Below are 21,397 nucleotides of genomic sequence, written 5' to 3'. Positions count from 1 at the left end.
TCTGACTCCCAGGGAAGGGGGTCCAAAGCATGAGGCCACTCTGTTATTTGGTGATGAGAATCAGCCAGCTGGACTGCGGTTACCATGATCCCCAGCCTACGTGGCTATTCCACGGAAGCTGACGAAGCATGGCCTGAAGGTGTACTGGTTCCTACCTTGCAGGCATCACCTGCCTCTGGATTCATAAGCCCTAAATTCCTATCAGGAGTCTCTCTCCACAAAACACCTGCCCACCAGGTGACCCTGGGCCAGCTAAGTCACTCTCGGCTGAGCCGTCTCACGGGGTTCCGTGAGTCGGAACAAGAAATGCGGCCGCCTCGAGCTCTTTGGAGGGACAGCAGGATGTACGCAAGTGCCAATTAGCAAAACCCTGATTAGGATCAGAGGCGGGTCTGTCTCGTAAGGACTGACGGACGAAGCCAGGAATACTTGTGTCCGGCAAAAATGCTCCGGCTAATCTTGGCCCTGGACGATTCCGCCTGTGCATTGGCGCGCCCCTTGGGCTGCCTGTAAAGATGCGCAATTTGGCACTTATTTATTTATTTATTTATTTATTAAAACATTTCTATGCCGCCCCTTGCCGAAGCCTCGGGGTGGCTCACAGCAGAAAATATAATACAATAAAATACAAAAATAACAATATAAAATTAACAATATAAAATAAATAACAATTTAAAAGAAGTCGCCCTGGCCCGTGGCAACACTATTGACGCCTGTGAAGTGTCAGCTTTCGCTTTCGGTGCCCCGACTTTGTGGAAGTTGATCTGACAAGAGAGTTTTAACTGTGGTATTAAACTGGCTACTCTTGTAAAGAATAGGAATAAGGACAGGACGGGATAAAATTCCCCCTGCCCCTTTTAAAGAGAATGTATTATTGCATTCGGTGCTTTTTTTGTCATAGAACACACCAGAATGGAGTTCCAGCACCTTTTTTCGACGGATTTTCCAAGTTTTAAAAGTAACTTTTGAAAATTTGATGTTTGGCCCGCGTGGATTTGAATCGCCCTGTCGAGCGTAGCGGATTGGCTGCAAAATCATTAAAACGGTGCATGCGGGCTGCTTGCGTGTCGAGCCTGGTGTGTGCGTGCTTCGCACTGGTTGCGATGGCGCTGCTCGGCTTGTGATTGGTTGTGTGGTCGCACGCTCAGTGCTTACTGCAGGCGGCAACCATTATGTTTCGTTACACAACTGACGTGAGTGGGTGTGTGTACAGTGATTGACTACATGCGAAAGGTTAATAATTTCATGAGTTCCGGCACCTTTTCTCTTACAAAAAAAAGCACTGTTCTGGAAAAAGTCAAAACCACAAACAAGAAATACACCAAGCCATTGAGTGAGTAGACAGGTGCCCAGGAATAGATACATCTGTATATTCCCAAGAGGTTTACTTCTGAGTAAGTCTGCACAGAATTGCAACACACCCCGTCCCTTTCCCTCCCTCTCAATCAAGCAGTGAAAGCTGTTCACTCCGCTTTCAAAATTACTGCACCCTTCAAAATTAATGCCACAGAATCCCGGATCGCCTCCGAAAAGACCCGAGCCCTGGCAGCCCTTTGGCTTCAGGGTGAAACGGACCATGCCCGGCACGGCTTTGCCAGCCGTTTCTGCAGAGCCTTCTGCGAGGAGAACTGGGGCAGACCTTGGCTCAGGACATCCCGAGCCGGGAAGAGGTGCCTCTCTGACAAAGGAGGGCGAAGCTTATGAAAAGTGGCTTTCTAAGCAGCTGCACACAGTCGCTGGCCTGACCTCTCTGTTCCCCACGGGCTAAGGCTTTATGTCACCTTTGCCTGGACACCAAATCCCTTCTTAAATTCCCTTTAAGAAAGTGCCCTCCGAATTAAGTCCCTTCTTACCAGCCTTCTTATAAAATATTTCTGGCCTGGAACGGAGGGCCCGCTGCAAACCGATCTGATTTTTCTAAGCACTTGAGCCTTGCCTTGGCCAAACATGCCGTCTGTGGCCAGGTTCACACGACATGGCATGGCTGGGTGTGGGCTGGTTTGTGGGTTATTGTCCGAATCCAGCTGAGATAACAAGCCACAGTGAACTACCCCAAGTTCTGCACAAACCATGGGTTCAGCTGGGTTCAGACAACACAATAACCCACCCACATTTCAGCAAGCACCTTCCCAGGAGTGCTGGTTATCATGTCGTCTGAACCCGGTTGCTCCTTTGACTTTCCTTGCCTCGAGGTTCCAAGAACTTACCCTGGGGCAAGGGTAAGTCGTGGGTGTGTTTCCCCAGGGACTAGCAGCTTAGCTCCCAGGATCTCTGGCAGAAACCAACCTTCCCTGCAGCTTGCATCCACTCACAGCCGTTCCAACCTGCACATCAGCATCCCTGCCTGAATTCTCACGACACCCCTAAGAGGCGGTCTCTGAGGCCCAGCACGGTGAGGATAATTTGGATGAGCAGCAGTTAATGCTCATCCCCGGGTCATGGCTGGCCGAGCACTAATTCTGCCCCATAAAGAGTTCATTGCGAAGGTCACTTCCTTGGGAGACTGCAGAACCCCTGAGCTGGCGAAAAATAGGCCATGGCTGTCTGTTTGGCTAATGGGACTAATCGCCTCTAATCAGGATAATTGTTCATCAAATCCAGGAGTTCTCCAGGCTAGGGAGACAGCTGGCCGTCCGTGGATGCCCGATAAAGGCATCCACTAGAAATGTGTCGTGTCTGGAGCGGGAAGCAGTCTGTGTGTCCTGAAAAACCGGAGGCAGCAGATGGCAATTGGTGGCATAAATATGTTATCTCATAGCAGAGGAAGGTGGAAGACCAAATCTGAGATGGATGGACTCAGTCAAGGAAGCCACAGCCTTGCATTTACAAGAACTGTCATGATACAGGACATTTTGGGGGCTTGTGTTCTTAGGGATGACTTGGTGGCACATCACAACGGCAACTTTGAAGAGGCCTCTTGCTGGAAAAATATCAGCAAGAGTGCTTCTGCTTGGAGGGCTTCTGGCCCTTTCTTTCAACGGAGGCTGTAGCCATTTTATTTATTTATTATTTATTATTTTCTGGCTTTCCTTCCGTAAAGGGTGTCTGTGATAAGGCATAAGACGGAAGAAGCAGTGGGAAAACACAGTCACAACTCAAGGGGGGGTGTTGGGAACGGGGCAGGGTGATTGTGTGATCACAACCATGTTCATTCACACACAGGGCAGCGGGACACTCCGATTTTATGGATTGGTTTTTGGTCTCACGGCCGTCAAAGGAGCAGCGGGTTCCATGAGAAAATGCTGAATGACTGATAGGGAGAGTGGAAAAATCGAGGCAGGGAAATGGAATAACATCGTGGAATGGCCAGCCGGCCGGCCGCTACCCCAGATATTTGTTCTCCGTACTGCAACATCCTGTTGCCGTTCCCTCTGTTTTCTTTCTCTTTATTGGCTCTGCATTCGGTAGAATTTCTGCCATGAAAAATCCCCGTCTGGAAACCTTCTATTGAAACTTCTGATGTTGCTCAACTTTTGCCTAAATTAGTCCATGAGGGGATCTATTTTGTATTCGGACACTGAGCTTCCTTGTTGGCTAACTTCCTCATTTGAATTCTGCGGGGGAATTTGGCAGTGTAATACAAAGCCACCAGGAAGTTCTTCAGTTATATAGAAGCAGGGAAACTGTACCTTGTCACCCAGAGCATCCTTCCCGCCCCTGAAACATCTCAGGTTATATGGCCTGCAATAATAATATTCGTTGGTATGGGTAAGGGTGGGAGAATCCTTCTCCATATGCTCAGGGGCTCTCTTGTCTCAACCCTTTCCTCAGCTCAGCCCTGGTTTTTAAAAAAAGCGCTTTATTTTATTATGTTGTGTTTTTCTCCTGCAGAACTCAAGGTGGGTTACATCTGCCACTTCTCCAATTTACCCTCAGAAGCACCCTGTGGGGTAGGTTAGGCTGTCTGTGACTGGCTCTAAGTTATCCATGGAACTTCGGGACATGGCAGGGACTAGAAGCTTGATCTCCTCGATTCCAGCCCAAGCACTATGCAGCCCTGGCCTTGTGCTGCAAAACGTTTGCGGGACGTGAGAAATACGAGCATGCCTCTGAGCCCGTGCAGAGCGCTCTTGACTTCGGACAAGTACGCAACAACTCGTAACTTTCCCACGGCACTCACTGAGCATGCGCATTGAAGGAGCGCTCGCTTTCGGGCCAGCCTTTCTTGCGCATGCGCAGTAGTCGGGCTGGCCTCACCCCTTGTTGTTTGGATACGAAATTGCTGGATTAATTAGGAGCGAGGGGGAAAGTGTTTGGTTTAAATCTAGCCCGGGGCAGGATATTACCGTAACTATAATTATATTTGCATGGGCAGTTCACTTTAAAAAAATCACCCCTCTCGTTTAGAACTCAACTTTCGAGTTGGAAAAAGCACGAATTCTTCTTTTTGTTGCTCCTTCTGCTCGGGGATGGAAGTAGAAAAGCCTTTGGGCCATAACAGCCCTGCAGTGTAGACATTGCAAGATCAATTTTGTAGATCGGAGGTGCGGACTGACGCTGCTTTCGATTTCCAGTCCAAAAGCCCGTCCACGAAATTCTCCAAAGGCTACAACGCTCGAATGTATGCGCAAGACTTACACGCCATGGGCTTTTAGTAAATAAGTACATCTAAAAGGTTAATATGAGCCCACTCATAACAACATACATTAAAAAGCGATTGGATTTTAATGGAGTTCCCCATTATCTTTTATTTTACTTTATTTTCAAATATGTATACTCATTTCTCCTTGGTAGCTCATGGAAGGCTAATAACGAGGACATTACATTTTTATGCTTTTTAACTTTTCGCTGTACTGAAATTCGCAGTACAAATTGATGCAAAACACAAACTTGTAATTAAAGAACAGCAACAGTGAACTTTAAAGCGGGGGCGGGTGGGGAAGAAAAGCTTGGAAACTGTAAGTTTGCTCATGGGTAGCGCAAGGACTGGGAGAGCACCCCTACGTGTTTGTCTACCCTTTTTGTGTGAGTCTATGGGCCGCCTCTCGACTCCAAGCGGAGACACACGCACCACGCATGCGCGCCCCGCCCGCCCGCGCGCGCCGCTCCTCAAGCTCCTCCCAGGCGCCCCGGCCGGCTCGGCCTCGCGGGCCGCCCCGGCGCGCATGCGCCGCAGGCCGCACTGCCCTCCCCGGGTCTCCCCTCAGAGAGGCGGAGAGAGGGAGGAGAATGGAGGCGGTGCGTGGCGGGGGCCGTCGCCGCCGCTCCTCTTGGCCGCGCGCTCTGGGCTGGAGGAGTTGCCGGCGAGTGGCAGGCTTCTGAGGCTTGGCGGGAGGGAGGCCCGCGCACCTGGGCAGAGCGAGCGAGCGAGGGGTGGGGGCTCCCGGAGGAGGAGCGCGCGGTGAGTGACGTCACCCGGGGGCGTGGCTGTGGGGCTGGGGGGCGGGGGGCAGTGTGGGGGGACAGGGCTGGGAGGGGAGGGAGATGTGAGGCAAGGGGGGTTGAGGTGTGAAGGAAAGGGGGCGTGGGGGGCCGAGGGGAAGGGGCCATGGGGCAGGAAGGGGTAGGGGTGGGAGAAGAGGGGCGTGTGGGGCAGGAGGGGTGCATGGCAGGGTGGGAGGGAAAGGGACATGGGGCAGGAGGGCCTGTGAGATGGGGAGGAAGATCAGAGGTATGTGGTGAGGAAGAGGGGGCGTGGGGTCTGAGGAAGAGGGCATAGGGGGCAAAAGGGGGGGGGGGGGAGGGAGCCGGGGGGGGGGGGATGAGGAACTGGCGTCATGGAAAGAAGCAAGCGAAGGAAGGAGGCGTAGGGCAGGAGTGGGCAGAGAAAAGGTAATGCTTGGGGGGTGATTCTGATAGGGAAGTGACTATATGGGGTGCTGGGGAGAGGCTCATGTGGGTAAATGGTAGGGTATGGGGTGGGTCACAATTTTGGGGGTGAATGAGGGATCGGACTGGCTCTGCTTTGCTTGGCTCTTATACCATCTATCCCAAGAATGTGCAAGCCACTCTGTACATGTTCAAGGCCGTGCTCTTGCTTCCCAGGTACCAGAACTAGGCTGTGGCCCTGTGCCTGCAAGGAGAAGGGAGCTCAAAAACTAGACTGTGTAAGTGCAGGAAGGCCTCCGCTGTGGGGAGTGGGAAGGAGGGGAAAGACTCTCAAGAGAGAGAGAATCGCAGTGTTTGGTGCACTGGGGAAAAGTGCGAAGGGGGCATTTTAATGCATTTGCAGGCTGCCCAGGGAACTTTGGCTATGGGGCGGTAAAGACATGAAAATACTGCTTCGGGGAGCTGGATGGGAAAACTGAGTTGGAGAGTAACCTTGGACTGTTAGGGGCCAAACAGACCTAGTATGTGTGAAGGTAGATTATAGGTGGACTGGAAAGGCCAGAAGAAGCTATGAAAAGGGTGTGGGGAAAGATCTGGGGAGCGAAACCGAGTAGGGTGCGTGAAGGGAAGGAGATGAGAGATCTTGGGGTGTATGTCCAAGAGGGGTGCTGCAGAGGATTTGAAGTGAGTTTGGCGATAAGTGGAGTCTAGGGATGGATGTTGCAGAAACTTGTTTTGTCTATTTTTAACTTTTGGCCCAAAGGGGCGGATTTCTTACATAAATCAAGAAGTGGACAAGAGGCGCGCAACAGCACTTACTAATGTTTTAGTTGGCTCTGTTTCTTAAGCGCCATCCCACCTCTGTGGTAAGACAGTCTTACAACGTTGGTTTAAATTTCTCTTTCCCAGCTGTTAACTGTAACAACAGGGCTTGATAAATGGCATTTTTACTATTGGGAAGAACATGTCTTAAGGAAAAGCTCAGTTTTCATTGGCATCAGTTTGATCAAATCTACCATTTATAAATGTGAAAGTTTTACAGAAATAAGGCATAAATCCTAATTCATTATGATCTTGGGCTAATAGAAGTTAATACAAACAGGATAAAATATAATAAGGAGGCAAATACATTCTCCCTAAAGGGAGTTGTTCCTGATATTCCTTAAGGATACAAAATACTTAAGGTGCAATCTTGTCTATACTTATCTAGGAGTAACCTTTCTGAACTCAGTGGGTGTTACTTTGCAGGAAGCATGTACAGGATTCCACTATAAGTAATTTTTCAATACTATAAAGACATCACTTGGCCAAAAAGTTACTAGTTTCATAGCATCTTCTTGATAAAGAAAGAATTGGCCTCTTTCTGAGCATCCTATTCAAAATGCAGCATAAAAATATATGCCCAACAGATTCTATTTCTGATTCCATAGAGACAATTCCAGTTAGCAGAGCAAAGATCAAAATGTTGAAACAAGCAGGCATACACGCTCTTTCGTATGTATAAATAGTTAAACCTTTACAAGGTTCTGGCAGTTTGGAAGATTATTTAAGGATATCCGAGAACAAAGTTGTTCTGGGATGCTGTAAATCTAGTGATACTAACTTTAGGGAGACACAAAGTTGATCCTTTGTAGATCGTCATTTCCCAGGGCCTCATGAGAAATCCAGCAAAAGAATCTGCTTTTTCATAACTTAAAGTTTACAGAAAGGCGAAGCTAAAATTGGTGACGAATGGCCAGTGTCCTGCAGAAATGTCCAAATGTGCTTTAGTATTAGCAAAATAATCTTTTAAGCACATCTCACGTAATATTAAGCTGTTGTTTAGAGTTACGTGCAGAAGTGTCTGTGAGCCTTAAGCTCACATGCTTCTCTCTCAGTACTACTCATGTTTGGCGGAGAGAAAGAATAAACTATGATTCAGCTTTGCTTTCCAAGATTCTTTGCTTGTCCTTACTTAGAATCGTACAGTTGGAAGGGGCCTAGTAAGCCATCAGGTCCAGCCGCCTGCTCAATGCAGGACTCAAGTCCAGATTTCAACCAGGCCCAGCCCTGTTTAACTTCCAAAATGCGGCAGGATCAGGCGTTTCAGGTGATACAGAAGCTCCTTGTGAACCAGGAATTGTAGTTCAGACCAAACCCACACTGAGTGGCTTAGGAAAGTCAGTCACAAACCCTGGGTTGTTTTGCTAGCTTGTTTAGCAAATTGGATTGTTTTAAGCCATAACTCCTGATTCACGTGACAAGCCAGGGAGGATGTCAAGCTGACCGAGTTTATTCCTCCTCCAGCTGCATCAGGAAGCGAGGGAAATGAGCAGTCCCCAAGAGGTTTGCTAGTGCCAGCAAGTGGTGGACCAGATGGCTGTAGTCATGAAAGCAAACATATATGCGCATACGAGATTGTGCGAGGATGCATACACGCTCACACACCCATTCCCCCTTTGGGCACAGGCAGTTTCTGAGGGCTGCATGGAGGCAGTAGACAATGGGTTGCATTGCCTGCTCCGAATCCTAGCTTAGCATTGTGCAAACCGTTGTGTAATGTTGACAATTTGTTGGGATGTTGCCAAGCTTGTAACTTAAGGTATGATGTGGATTCTTTATGCATACTGGTGGTAGGATGTAAATATGGAACTGGGATATTTACTGCACTTTGGGGAAGGATCGGAATGAAACCTCCCATCGAGCATATTTTGAGATTCCGGCAGTCATATTTCCTTCTCTTTTTTTCACTTCTGTGTAAAATAATTGTGTAACCGGCAACTAGGTTGAGACATTCTGAGCCTGTGCTGCCTTCAGAAGATTGGCCTTTCTAATTGTAGGGTTCTAATTTTGCAAACAATAAGATCTAGCACACGGGTGCCAAGCCTATTTCAGCTCAAGGGCCAGCTTACATTTCAGAGAAGCTTTGCGGGGACTGCGTTTTCATGCTGGGTGAGGTCCAAAACATATATTTTGGGTTAAAGTGTCTGCTGCTAGTAATTCAGTTTTAGGAGAAGTGTGTCAGCCTTTTAAAATGGCCAGTGGGAAATTAGGAGGGTGGCTACTCGGAGGAGGGCTTTCTCTGCGGTGGCACCCCATCTATGGAATGCACTCCCCAGAGAGGTCCGCCTGGCACCGTCGTTATTTGTTTTTTGGCGCCAGGCGAAGACCTTTTTATTCAGACGTTATTTTAATTGTTAATCTTATTTATTTATTTTATTCTTTGGCCAGGGTGACTTAATTTATATTGTTTTATTGGGTTCTATTTATTTATGGTTGTGAGCCGCCCCAAGGCTTCGGCGAATGGGGCGGCATAGAAGTCCCCTAAATAAATAAATAAATAAATAAATAAATAAATTCCTCAAAAAACCTCTGCACAAAAGTCACGGAACCATGAGATAATCAGTGACTGGAAGAAAAGGGATGTGGCCTTCTAGAGAACTGTGGCAAGACAGATTGATCGCTGAAGTGCTGGCTTTTGTTCTGTGATTAGAGATTCGTCATCCTTTATCTGTCTGATAGGACAACTGAATTGGGGTCTGTAAGGCCTGAATTTAAGCTTAGTTTTACTAAGCTTAATCTGTTACTGTGGCCCTGTGTAGATCACTAGTTGTGTCCACACATCATTCCTAGTCGTGACCTATGGCTTAATAAGCCAGAATATGAACAGGCTGGAGATGCATATGAGCTGTTTGCTTCCATTCCAACTAGCAAAGTAAGAGTGCATTTTATGGCATCCAACTCGGATCCTGATTGCTAGCTTATGTTCCTAGTGTACTTGGGAGCAACAAACCAGGATCAAAAGTTAGGCCATTAGAAGAAACACGCTCCCCTTTAGCTGCTGTTACAAGCAGTGTGGTGTAGAGCAGGCATGCTGCCCATTCAAACTAAAGCACAGTAGGGCCAGCAACTCTGCTTATAATTCTTTGTGAGTGTGCCCACTGTGTCTTCATTTTAGTTCCCTCGTGTGTCAGATTAAGCGAGTGATGACCAAATCACAGGATCGTTGTAAGAGCAGACAAAACTTAGTCTATTTTAGGGTAAAATCCTGTATGGGTTTAGATAGAAAAACATCCTACAAACTCCTGCATAGCTTGTAGACTTTTTTCTGCCTAACCTTGCATAGTATTTGTACCTTTACAGTAATTTGTCTGTGGTATTCCGAAACCTTTACAAAAGTACAAGAAGTGTTCTGGCTGTCAGTTGCATTGTCTTTTTGCATTGTCTTTTGTGTGCTTGAAGGGAGAAGTGTTTGGACTGAATGGTGTCTTAGAAGGAGGTGCATTTGCATGTATTATTAATTTTATAAAATGCTGAACAAAACATTTCATTTGTCTAGAGAGGGTTGAGATAAAGTGCTCCCTTGTTCCGCGTTCTGAATGTACCACTGTTCTATTGTGTTATAAGACTTATAGGGAGTTCCTAACAGTGTAATTTATAGGCCGATGTCTTATGGGGTAATCAGGCTGTTCTGGCCAATTAATGACAGCATGAGCAAATGGGTGTTAGATATGCTTCAGACTCTACACTTGATGCTTTATGTTGTGCAATGCAGGCACACAACTTGCCACATCTGATGTTGTAGCAGTTGAGGGTCAGAGCAGCTCACGCATCATACGATCATCTGCAGTTTACCATCTCCTGAAATGGCAAGGTGACACTTTTGCAATATGGGGGATTTTCTGTGCTTCCTCTGGCACTACCCCTGCGGTCTTTCTCTGGCTCGTTGTCACACAACGAGTGTAGAAAGATTACCGCTGAAAACGGGCTGGAAATACCGATGTGATCTAGTTCTGCCTGCAATTGTATGACGGCCAGCCTGCGCTGAAATCTTTTCCAGGCTTTCTTTCCGATGCCAGCCCACTCTTGTGAAACTTAAAAACTTTTTGGGCTGTGAGAAGTTTTAACGATGCTCACCAGACCATAGAACGTACAGAGAGAAAACGTGCCGGCTATATTTGGATCATTGATGTTATTTAATTCATGTATTTATCGCCCAATAGCTGGGGTGGTTAACCAATGGTGGAAGCACAAAAAGCAGAACTTTAGGATGTCCGTTTAACTTCAGCATACAGTTATTGTAAGTAAATTGTCCCCAAAGGCAAGTGGCAGACGTACCGTGCTCCTTATCGGTGGTAGTTTGAGGGATGCCGAAGGGTCGTTCTTCCGTGAGATCGTTCAGATTGGCGTGCGCATCTTTAAACCTTGGGAACTGAGGCTTGGTGTGACTTCAGATGAGTACTGATGCAGTTTCAGTGTGTTCCGTAGGCTGACATCACCTTTGATGGACTTTGCATAGTAATTTTGCAGATATGATTGGAAGTGTTTCATTGATGCAGGATCCTGTTTACCACATCATTTTACTACTGTCGTTGGATATGACAGTTTTGTAACAACGATCTGTAAGCTTGTGTTTCTTCTGCAGATCACCACTTTCAGGGAAGGACCCCATAAGTGATTCTGATTATGCGACTCTCAGCTTTTCTTTGTTATTTTTCTTGGTAGTGGCACATCCTCTGGAATTTTATTTATTTAGGAGACTTCTGTGCTGCCCCATTCGCCAAAGCCTCGGGGCGGCTCACATCCATAAATAAACTTCCATAGAATAATATAAATTAACAGTATCATCATCATCTAAAACTTTTGTGTGCTGTCACCACATGCCTTGGCATCTCAGGAGGCTCACAATACATGCCACATGCTGATGCTCATTCCTTTGGTGCCCCACTCACAGCTTTCTTGGCTAAATGTTCGTTCTTGCACATTGCTGGGAGGGTTTTTCTGCTGTGCTTCGGCTCTGTCGTGGCATGAAGGAACTGGCCAAGATCGTCTAGCATGGCTTCCAGCTCCCGAAGGTGGTTAGCCGCAAGTGTGTAACAGGGTTCTGTGTTACGCTGGAGCTGACGTGCCTTGCTCAGCCAGCCAGGTCAAGGGATGTGAGAACGATTTGTCGGTGGAGTACGAAGATGAGGCGCTGGCAAATAGAGTCACTGGAAGCGCATTGCTTGGAAGAAGTGCCGTGATTTCATTTTGCTGAATTGGCTTTTGGTGAACGGAGCGGGTTTTGCACTGGTTGGAGTGGCCCTCCGTTTGCTGCAGCAGTGTCCTCAGGCAGGTGTTATGAACACATTGTACCTGCCCTGTCTGTGCGAAGGTCCACTCCATTTCCCTGAGGAAATTCTGGGCCTTCTATGGGAAGAAGGGAGACACCAGCGCGCGCGCGCGCGCGCGCGCGCGCGCGCTCTCTCTCTCTCTCTCTCTCTCTCTCTCTCTCTCTCTCTCTCTCTTTCTCTCTTTCTCTCTCTCTGCAGACACCAAATCGCCGTCTCACCTATTCCTCTCTTCTGACTTTAGCTGTCTCAATTGCTAAACGATGTGCCAGTTAGGGAAATTTGCCACCTAGCCACTGAATATGTAACTGCAAGCTTCAATTTGTGGACATTTACATGAAAACCAGTTAATGAAAACTGAGAAACCATGTGGTTCGCACATTTCTTTAGTATGCCTGCCGAATTTCTTGGTCTTGGTGTTGTGGTGCTGGCCGATGGGCATGCAGGTTATTACGTATAATAGATGCTATGTTATGTTTCATGGGTCTGCATATTTCTTAGGCCTTTACAATTAGTTGCTATTCATGAGACTTTGCAAAACTGCAAAACAAAAATTTAAGGAGAAATGACACTTTCTTCCAGATTAGCATCTTGTCACCATTTAAAAATACACATTTGAGGTTGTTCTCCTGTTCTGATTTTAGCGGGTTTGGATTTGTTAATCAGCAATCATCTCTGGATGGACAGCATTTTCAAACTACTTCATTACAACTTAGTCCGCAATTTAATCCCCGTATCTTTCCGAAAGTACTTAACAAGCCAACAATAGCTATTCAATATATGATTAATAAGGATGAAGCAGCCTGCTGCAGAGTCGTTGACACAAGCGTGAAGACAATAACAAGTACATAAATAAGCTGTCAGAAGTGGAATGCTAAGCTAGATGCAGAGTGTTCTGTGATTTTGAGCTTTTAGCCATTTTAAAAGTTGACCTCCCTTTTCTTTCCAAGAAAGCCATTTTCCTGACATGGAGGTGCAGCCAGAAGCCTTTGGCCCTGCTGGAGACGACACGAGCACAGAAGACACCTGCTTCCACTGTTCCACATGTCGAGCCGACGAAGAACGGAGTTGTACCAACTCCATGCGGGGACGGTCAAAGACACGCAGCTTGTCTGCTTCTCCAGCCCTGGGCAGTACCAAAGAATTCAGGTATGTCATACAGGCATCCTTTTGAGTTAGATAAGTCAAAGGCAGTGCTTGGATAATCAAGTCTTGGTTTATGGCTGCGGGTTCAGTCCTCTCGCTGTGCACTCTTTCCTTTTACTCTGAGAGAAGGAACAAACAGGGAAGTCTTCTGTTAATTTTAGTTTCCTGTTTCATCTGGACAAGGAAACTAAGTTTAGTTTTAGATCGTGTCAACCTGTGTTTAACACAGGAGGTTAAACTACGGTTTGAAGTTGGTTTAATTTTCTGGCTTGTTTTAATCATAGGTTTAATCATAGTTTTCTGGTTTGGATAACATCTACTGACAGTTGGCCCACATCTCTTAAAATACCTGGGCACAAGAAAGTACTTTGACCATATTTCCTGAAAGCTGGAAGAGTGGTTCTTACGCTTTAATCAACTTTTCTGTATTGCTTACATACAATACTGACCTAGGTTTGTTTGTTTGCTTTGATGAAGCTTTTGATTTTTTTTTCCATTCTGTGCAAACAACCATGTTCCCAAGAATTTCAACTTGCATTGTTTAAACTATAGTTTGTGTTTATTTAAATTATAAATATCAAAACCAAAGTTATTATATGAAGAAAGATGTGAGAGCATGTAGATATCATCTGGTAAATTCATTGAAGGCAGAGCTGTTGCTGTGAGCCACCCAGAGGTGTTGTGGCACAACTGTGGGCAGCATACAAATGTGTTAAATAAACAAAGGAGTGAGACCACCATATGCCTTCTTGACTCTTGCCTTGGCTTCGGCAGCAGAATAAGTCAGGCACGGCAGTAGAGACGGCAAAATTAATTTCATGCAAAGTAGCAGCGTTGTCATTGCTTAGGCAGCTGGGAGAATGCAGTTTTTCTTGGTTCAGGGTCAGCTCTCTCTTTCTTGCAAAATATTATTGATGTGGGGCTTCACAGAGTGACAAAACAGTGGAAGAATTCCCGTCCCAAGGAGCCTTCAGTCTGCGTTTTGACAGAATAAGGACACAAATATAGAAGAAGGAAGAGGCTTTGGGGGGATGGAATGAACATGACCGCGGTACATGTGGTTTAGCTTTGTTTCATTCCCGTTGTGGCCGGATGGTCTTTAAGACCGCTTTGCCATACTTAGCAAATAGAATCCCGCTTGAGGTACGTTTTGCCGTTTCAGCTGTACAGTGATTAACGACAGTACAAAGGTAACTCTTAATCGACAGAGTTGCCTCCCAGCGGGCGAGTACATCCTGTTTCGTGTTTGAATTGCAAACCTAATGGCTGCGAATGTTCCTTGGGGTGAAGAGGGGGGTCTGAGAGCAGCTCACACACGGGCCGGTGCTCCGGACAGCACGAGGCGGACAGACCTTGAAGGCTGAGGCTTGTGCAGCCTCTGTCCTGCTTGGGAGTGTGGAGCTGCTTCGCGGGTAGAATTCCATGTCATCTCCTTAGCTGGCTGCAGCATGGAGCTTAGAGCTGGAACTGCCGGGGAGGCGAAAGCGGGACCTCTTAGGTGAGGAAGCTCAGGCCTTAGGCCTGGGTACGGGGCACTTGGACCTCCGTCTTCTTTAACACATCCACTCTTCCTCTCCACATGTCTTTTTCTCTCGGTTTCCTTTGCTAATATTTTTCTTAATACACTTTAAAGCCAGAGTGGAGAATCTTTACTCTGCATTTGCTCAAGGGCAACCTGTGAGCAAAAAGTAGGGCAGGGCAGGCCTTTTTTCCCCTCTTTCTTCCTCATCCTTTGCTTTCTCTTCCTACCCTTCCCCTTTTCTGGTTCAGTCTTCTTCCTTCCTGTCCAAAGGGAGGGACAGATTGTTCTTGCTGGTGGCCTGAATTGATCACTTGCAGCAGAGCTTAGAAATTAGACTGAGGGCTACATGCAGTCAGGGTGTGGAATTCATGCAGCCCAATGGTGCAAGTTGTTCCCTCGAACACACACTGAAATAGGTACACTTCCCAGAGCGCTGATTAGCGTTGTTGGAAACGTGGCCTGCTTCTTTGGCCACCCCCTTGGATTCTGCAACACCTGTTTGGAGAAGACCTGATTCCAGCTCGTGTAACTGGGCCGATTTTTTGTTGAAATGTGGACAGTGGCATTAGATCACTTCAGTTGGAATCTAGTGTCCCCCCCACCCCCGTTTCTGAGATCACTTTCTCCATTGCGTACTTCTTGAAACAAGTTGAAAGGAAAAGTGAGAAATGGGCATGTGATTGAGTAAATAATAGGAGGCTAAAATAAGTAAAAGGAAGTATTGAAATCATTGCGGTAGGAAGGCGAGAAACAGAGCGTGTCCTATATGTATTTACTCAAAAAAAAAAAAAAATCTGCTGTGCTCAGTGGTACTTAATCGCTAATAAGAGCATTTAGGATTATAAATTTCGTGTCCTAACTTAAATAATGCCACTTTGGGGAGTAGCCATGGCGTGTCTTTACCCTTGTGTGTTATTTATGGGTGTGACTCTCCATTTCAGGACTCACTTTTGAAAGCCCGAGAGGAGGATGTTCCTGCTGCCGTTGTCAATATGGGCGTGTCCATGAGAAGGCAGTAAGGCATAGCCTAATGCGTAAACCAGGTTACCCATGCGTGCAACACCCAGGAGCAATTGATATAGAGCAGTCTTGCCCACTGGGAGCTTGCAGAATGTATTTTTAATGTTGCAAATTGTTTTTGAATTTTTAATGCTTTTTAGTTCCATGGAATAGGTTCCTAGGACCCTTCCACTGGTCCCCAATAGCAGGCTGCCAAACTGTTCCTTCGAACTGGCGCACAGCCTAGTGCCCCCTGGGTGTTTCAAGCTTCAGTGCCTATCATCTCCAGCTAGTGGTCAGGAATCATGGATATTGTGGTCCAAATCAGCTGGAGCAGAGGTGAAGACTTGGGGAAAATAAAGGAAAAAACAGGAACAGATAAGCATGAAAAGAGCCTGAAAGCAGGCACAAGTTGGCAGTCTCTCTGAAGTATGGAAGGGGGCTGAAATCGAGGCCCCTTGAGGACCAGCGCTCACCTGTTCACCTTGTTTGTCATGAGGCACCTGTCAGTGGTGCTCCCCTCAACCTTCTGTCCCCAACAACTTTAACCAAAAGCAGCCCTGGAAAACAGGGAGTCCAAAAGGAGAATCCAAGGCAGAGTTGATGTTGTTGTCCTTCCAGCTGCTTTACTTGTTCTACCTTCACCTCAAGTGGTTCTCTCTGAGGGGAGGCACCTGGGGGGCATCTCAAATAGGAAAGCAGGCACCTCTATCTCTGGGGGAAAGGAGTTACACAATGAGATGGTCAGAGGGGAAAAGCAGCCATTGAGGAGAAACCTCAAACAACTTGGCTGCAAGGTCAGCCCCCCATGATACCAATTCAAGGTGGAATGTTGAAGAGACTAACCTAACCAGGAGACTAACCTTTGGGCCTGACCCTAAAAAAGCAGCATTCCTTTATTTCAGAAGCCATCCAGGCGTGTCGGGACTGCAACCTGCACCCGTTTAGCCCGCACGGTTGGTGCAGTGCGATGTTGGCACACCTGGCTTACATGATGAGGTGAAGACGTAACAAGATGGTTACAGGGCAGGCAGAGAAACGTTGCTTGTGCACAGGAGTTTCTGGCAAAGATGGCAAGGCCTGCAAAGGATCAAATCTGAGGTTCATTTCCTGAGTGGTCAGGGAGGCAGCCTTTCAAGTCCCGGAAGAGTCCCACTCTTCGGCAGTTTTCTTGGAAGTCTGTGCCGTGATGAAATGTAAACTTTGAAACAAGGGTGGAGGCGTGTTGTTTCGTGGTGGCGCAAGTGTCTAAGATGATTAGTCACTGTCACAGTACCAGTGATGATGGTAACGTAGGTATTTATATAACTATAATCCTCGAGGATTCTCATTGGGGTATGACTGGAATAATTATGGCATTGCTTTCATCCGTGGTTAAAGAGAATTACCTCCCCTACACGCACTAATGAGCGTTGTCTTATGACCAGGCGGTATGATGATGCTGCAGGAGAGCAGAAGTGGGTGTGGGATGTGCCCCATCCTCAAAAACAAAGCCTTCGTTCTAGAAACAAACAGGCAAAAAACAAAACAAAACAAAACAAAAAAACTCTAAGAACGATCATGATCGGTTTTAAGGCAGGTGTGCCACAGAAGGCACTAGCTTGACTTTTTTTTTAAATTAGCCCAGATGAAAAGACAGGCTTTAAAAAACAGTAAACAAGACTCTTCCATCTACTGGTGGAAGTGCAAAAGAAGGACCCATCTCTTCTCTGTCTGCCCTCTCAAATAGCAGCATGGAATTCCTTGCCGGTTGTTAAATGCAAGAGCGCACGGAGTGAGTCTCTGAGAAGCAGCTGCCCTCAGCCGCACAGTTGGTGCTGTTTAGGCATGCGGAGTTCGTGGCCGTGGCTTATAGTGGGCACACGGGACCAAGGGAGTTGTAGCTTCAAAGCAGCAGCGTAGAACCTGTGACCTGGTTGGGAGCACGACTGCTGTCACCCCTGACCACTGGGCACGGTGGCCAGGGTGATGGGAATCGGTCCCCGCCAACATCTGGAAGATACCGAGTTGGGGAAGTGCTTTCTTGCAGTATCTCCTGCATCTAGGTGAGGTCCGTGAGTCTGGACGGAGGTGTTTCCTGCCTGTGTCTATGTGTGCATGCATGTGCGTGTGCACATTCTCGGACTTCAACTTCCTTTCTTACTGCTTCGGGGATATTCTCTGCAGAAAAGCAGCATATACATTTAGTGAATATATATGTTGCCTACTTTCTGTTCTGTCCTAACAGAACAAAACCTTTGGCGTGGAGGTCGCTCCCTCCCTCAACACCCTGCCTCATACGGGGCATAGTTCTCTGCTGCGATTTGATCACAGGAAAACACTGTTGCCTATTTCAAACACTGGGAGAAACAAAGGATCTGTTGTCTTAGCGCCTTGCTTTGGCAGGAGAGAGAGACGCGGTTCCTTGGAATGTGCTGGGAAGGGTCAGGAGACAGCGGCCGTATGGGGCAGTGTTCTTGGAAAGGTATCAGAGGCCACCTGTGTGGAGCCCTCTAACGCCATAACAGTGCTGCTTGCTCTGTCTTTAAAACTTGGCGTGAGCCGCAGCGTGTATGTATGGCTCACCTGGAAGTAATTGTTCTTCACCAGAGGTGACTGTCCACGACACGCCTCCAGTCACCTGAGGTGAAGAAAAATGGCTCCCAGGCAGGTAGCCAGAGAGAATCAGCTCTCTAATTCAGGTGGTTGATGAGCCCCATAGTTATGTAGTGGGCTAGCAAAAATAAAGCCTGTGGGCTAGAAACTTGTGATTGAGTGATCTGCAAGGCTGCCTTAGTCATACGTGCCGATCGCCTGTTCTTGTGACACGTTTTCATGTTGCGATGCAGCGCTGCCTTAAAGCGCAGCATCGAGGCTCCACGAGGCTTCCTGCTTGGTTCGCACGTGCTGGTTCAGATGGCAGAACGCTGCAAGGCCGGACCCAGGAAGCAGAATGGCTGGATCACCGATGCCTTCATAGGCTCGCGGAAAATGATGGTTGCACCTTCCTGTGCAGAGGTCCGCACAGATCTCCCATGGCCGTTCCCTGCCTGTTAGCTGACGGGCACGGCTGCTCTGCAGAACTGGGGGAGCTGCGGCGCTCCACACACCCCAGGTGGACCGCAGACGTGTTCCTGGGTGTCTGCGTCTCTGTTCCACTTAAGCAAGGCGTGCTCAGCTTGTGGCCCTGCAGAAGTTGTTGGACTGCAGGTCCCATCAGCCCAGCCCGGCAGAGCCGAAGGTGAGGGATCGTGGGAGATGCAGTTCAGTAACATATGGGATCCTACCATGGTTTAAATAGGTTCAGTCCAAAGGTACCGCAGACTGGGCCCCAGATCTGTCTCCCAGGGGGCTAGATGTAGTTTGCAGAGCCCTGATTATCCACTGGTTCTGATGAAAGGATTATTCTCAGACTGGTTGTTAAACAGAAGGAAACTTCAAGGAGATCGCAGATGGGGATTGCAGTCCCATCTACCTAGATGTTTCACTCAATCTCTAGGGCTTTCCCCTGAGTGCCCACCCCATGAGAGGCTTGGAGAGTGGCAACTAGTGTGTGTGGGGGGTGGAGTTCTACGGTGGCCCCCATCTTGGGAACAACCTTCCTGCTGTGACTTGCATGGCACCAAATTTCCCATCTTTTCCGTGCCAGGTCAAAGCAACTCTTTATATAAAGGCCTTAAAGATCTCGTTGGTGATCCAGGGCCCTGAGGGGATTATCTGGGTAATTTTCTTGCTGGATCTTTTCATTGTATTTTCAAGCTGTTTGAATTGATTTAAACTCTTTTTACATCTGTATTTTATTGTTTTATTCTATACTTTGTTGTAAGCTCCCCAGAAAGCTTCAGCTACAGAGCAGTATAGAAATAAAATAAACAATAATATTTAAAAAACAATGGGGATGGATACATTAACTTCCTCCTCCCCATGTGCTGCAACACTCTTGAGAAATGCATCCTTCATTTTAAACAAACATGTATAGACACAAACTAGCATATGCAGGTTTAATGTTCTTTTTGTTCTTTGGGCCTAGTCCCTGGGGAAAATCAGTAGGCTTTGATTGGAGTGATTTCAGTGAGCCATACTTCAAGGATGTTCTAGTTTTAAGTCCATTCTGATATGCTTTTGCTTTGGTTTATGTTAGGCTGATAGCAGAGAAGCTTCCAGAAGAATCTGGAGCAGCTGCAGGACTCCTGTAGTGTCTGTCCTGCCCAGAAATGTTGACCCTTCACTCTGGATGGCCGTATGCATGCATTGTTCCAGTGCTTTAGTTTGTTTGTCTCTAATTTTGCTGCACTGCTCTGTTTTTGAGGTGTCCTGTGCTTTCCATTGCCTTGCACGCCAGGTGTTGCACACCTGGTTGCCTCCTAGCCTCCTCTTATTCAAGGATATATCCATGCTGCAGTTCCATGAAAATGCAGAATTTTGTATTGGGCGCGGAATGCAGCTTCCTGGCCTTTGAGTTGAAACAAAATGGAGAATTGTGTTTCTAGCTCTCATGGGTCGCTGGTCAAGAGTGAAGGCAGTTCCGCTGGATTCTCAGAAGCCGCGAGGAAGGGCTGGAGGAGTTTTCCGGGGGAGGTTTCCGTGGTTCACAGCCATTGGTCCTATCTATCTGTGACTCAATTATATAGACTACATTATGAAAATAAGAGCAATTATGTAAATAGGCTTCACTCCACTAGCATGGAAAACTTGGTGCTGGTAGGGGCACAGAATCCGGATCGTTTGCATGCAAATAATTCTTGTAATTCTTCTTTTTTCCATTTTAAATGTGGAGGACACACAGCCCTGCCGTTGTCCCTGGCAAGCTGTGGTAATTGGCCCTCCGGAGAGACTGTGAGTGTGTGTGATGATTTGTTTATTGTCTGGAATGCAGGACAGCACATGAGAAGTGTGTGTGGACTGTACAGCGGCATAATAGGAATAACATCCCCATTGCTGCTACAGGAGTTCAGCAGTTCCTGGTAGCATCGGATGCCTCAGCAGCCACTGAGATCCAGAGGCTGTTGGAAAGCTTCTTTATGGCTCTTCAGGCTTTTGTACAAAACCTGGTGAGCAGAATCCGTAATCCTTAATCCCTTGAGAGCCAGTGTGGTGCAGTGGTGAAGAGCATGGGACTGGGACTCAGACGATCCGGGTTCGAGTCCCCGCTCAGCCATGGAGCCAGCTGGGTGACTTTGGGCCAGTCACAGACTCTCAGCCCAGCCTACCTCACAGGGTTGTTGTTGTGGGGGTAAGATGGAGGAGGAGAAGGATGTCAGCTGCCTTGAGCCCTTTGTGGGAAAAAGGCAGGATATAAATCGAAAGATAGATAGATAGATAGATAGATATCATGAGTACTGTCTAACCCAAATCACCCTCATTCGACCAGCATTAAGCTCCTTCACCTAGTGAGGACAGTAAGCAAACATTTGCTTTGTGACTTTGCACACATGGCTGAAGGCAGCGGGGCGGTGTGGGGGGGGGGAGCTTGCAGAATGCTGTTCTGGTGTACCTGCTTGAAAGGCTACCTCCTGGCAGTACTGGGGGAGACCACCTCCAGAGATCCTGGAAAGCATTGCCTGCTGGGGCAACTGTTTTCTGATTCTTCATGTCTCACAGTAGCCGCAGTGATCCCCCCCCCCCCCCCCGCCACCACATTAGGTTGCTGCAGAGAAGAAGGTTTGGCATGCCCAGGCTTTGATTTAAAATAATTCTGGGCTCAGCTCAGTTGTGATATTGTGGGGGTGGCGGGGCGAATCCTAGGCTTGGAATACGCTCAGTGCTTTAATTCCAAGCGCAAGTCTTTGGTACCCAGCTCTGGCTGGGGAAGGTTGGGTGGGTGGGTTCCTCACTCTCACAGCTAAGGTAGGTCTCACACCCCTGAAGTCTGCCTGCCCCTGGACTAACCAAC

At 47.5% G+C, this 21,397-nt stretch overlaps 1 protein-coding gene across 4 annotated transcripts in view; it reads left to right on the top strand.

The window, feature by feature from the left end:
- Window positions 1-5,168: 5,168 nt before the first annotated feature.
- NADK (NAD kinase) overlaps window positions 5,169-21,397 on the top strand; it is a 34,847-nt gene continuing 18,618 nt past the window's right edge. Inside the window, exons 1-2 of one of the 4 annotated variants that reach the window (XM_044445330.1) lie at window positions 5,169-5,341; window positions 12,813-13,007. In XM_044445330.1, coding sequence (XP_044301265.1) covers window positions 12,826-13,007 — 182 coding nt within the window. In that variant the 5' untranslated portion in view covers window positions 5,169-5,341; window positions 12,813-12,825. Of the gene's footprint in view, window positions 5,342-5,747; window positions 6,048-12,808; window positions 13,008-21,397 lie in introns of those variants that run through there. The other 3 variants (XM_044445329.1, XM_044445332.1, XM_044445331.1) reach the window with 3 other exon arrangements.

The sequence above is a fragment of the Varanus komodoensis genome, unplaced genomic scaffold, assembly GCF_004798865.1.
Source record: "Varanus komodoensis strain SLA01 unplaced genomic scaffold, ASM479886v1 scaffold48, whole genome shotgun sequence".
Lineage (NCBI taxonomy): Eukaryota > Metazoa > Chordata > Lepidosauria > Squamata > Varanidae > Varanus > Varanus komodoensis.
This window is presented reverse-complemented; position numbering and strand designations above follow the sequence as displayed.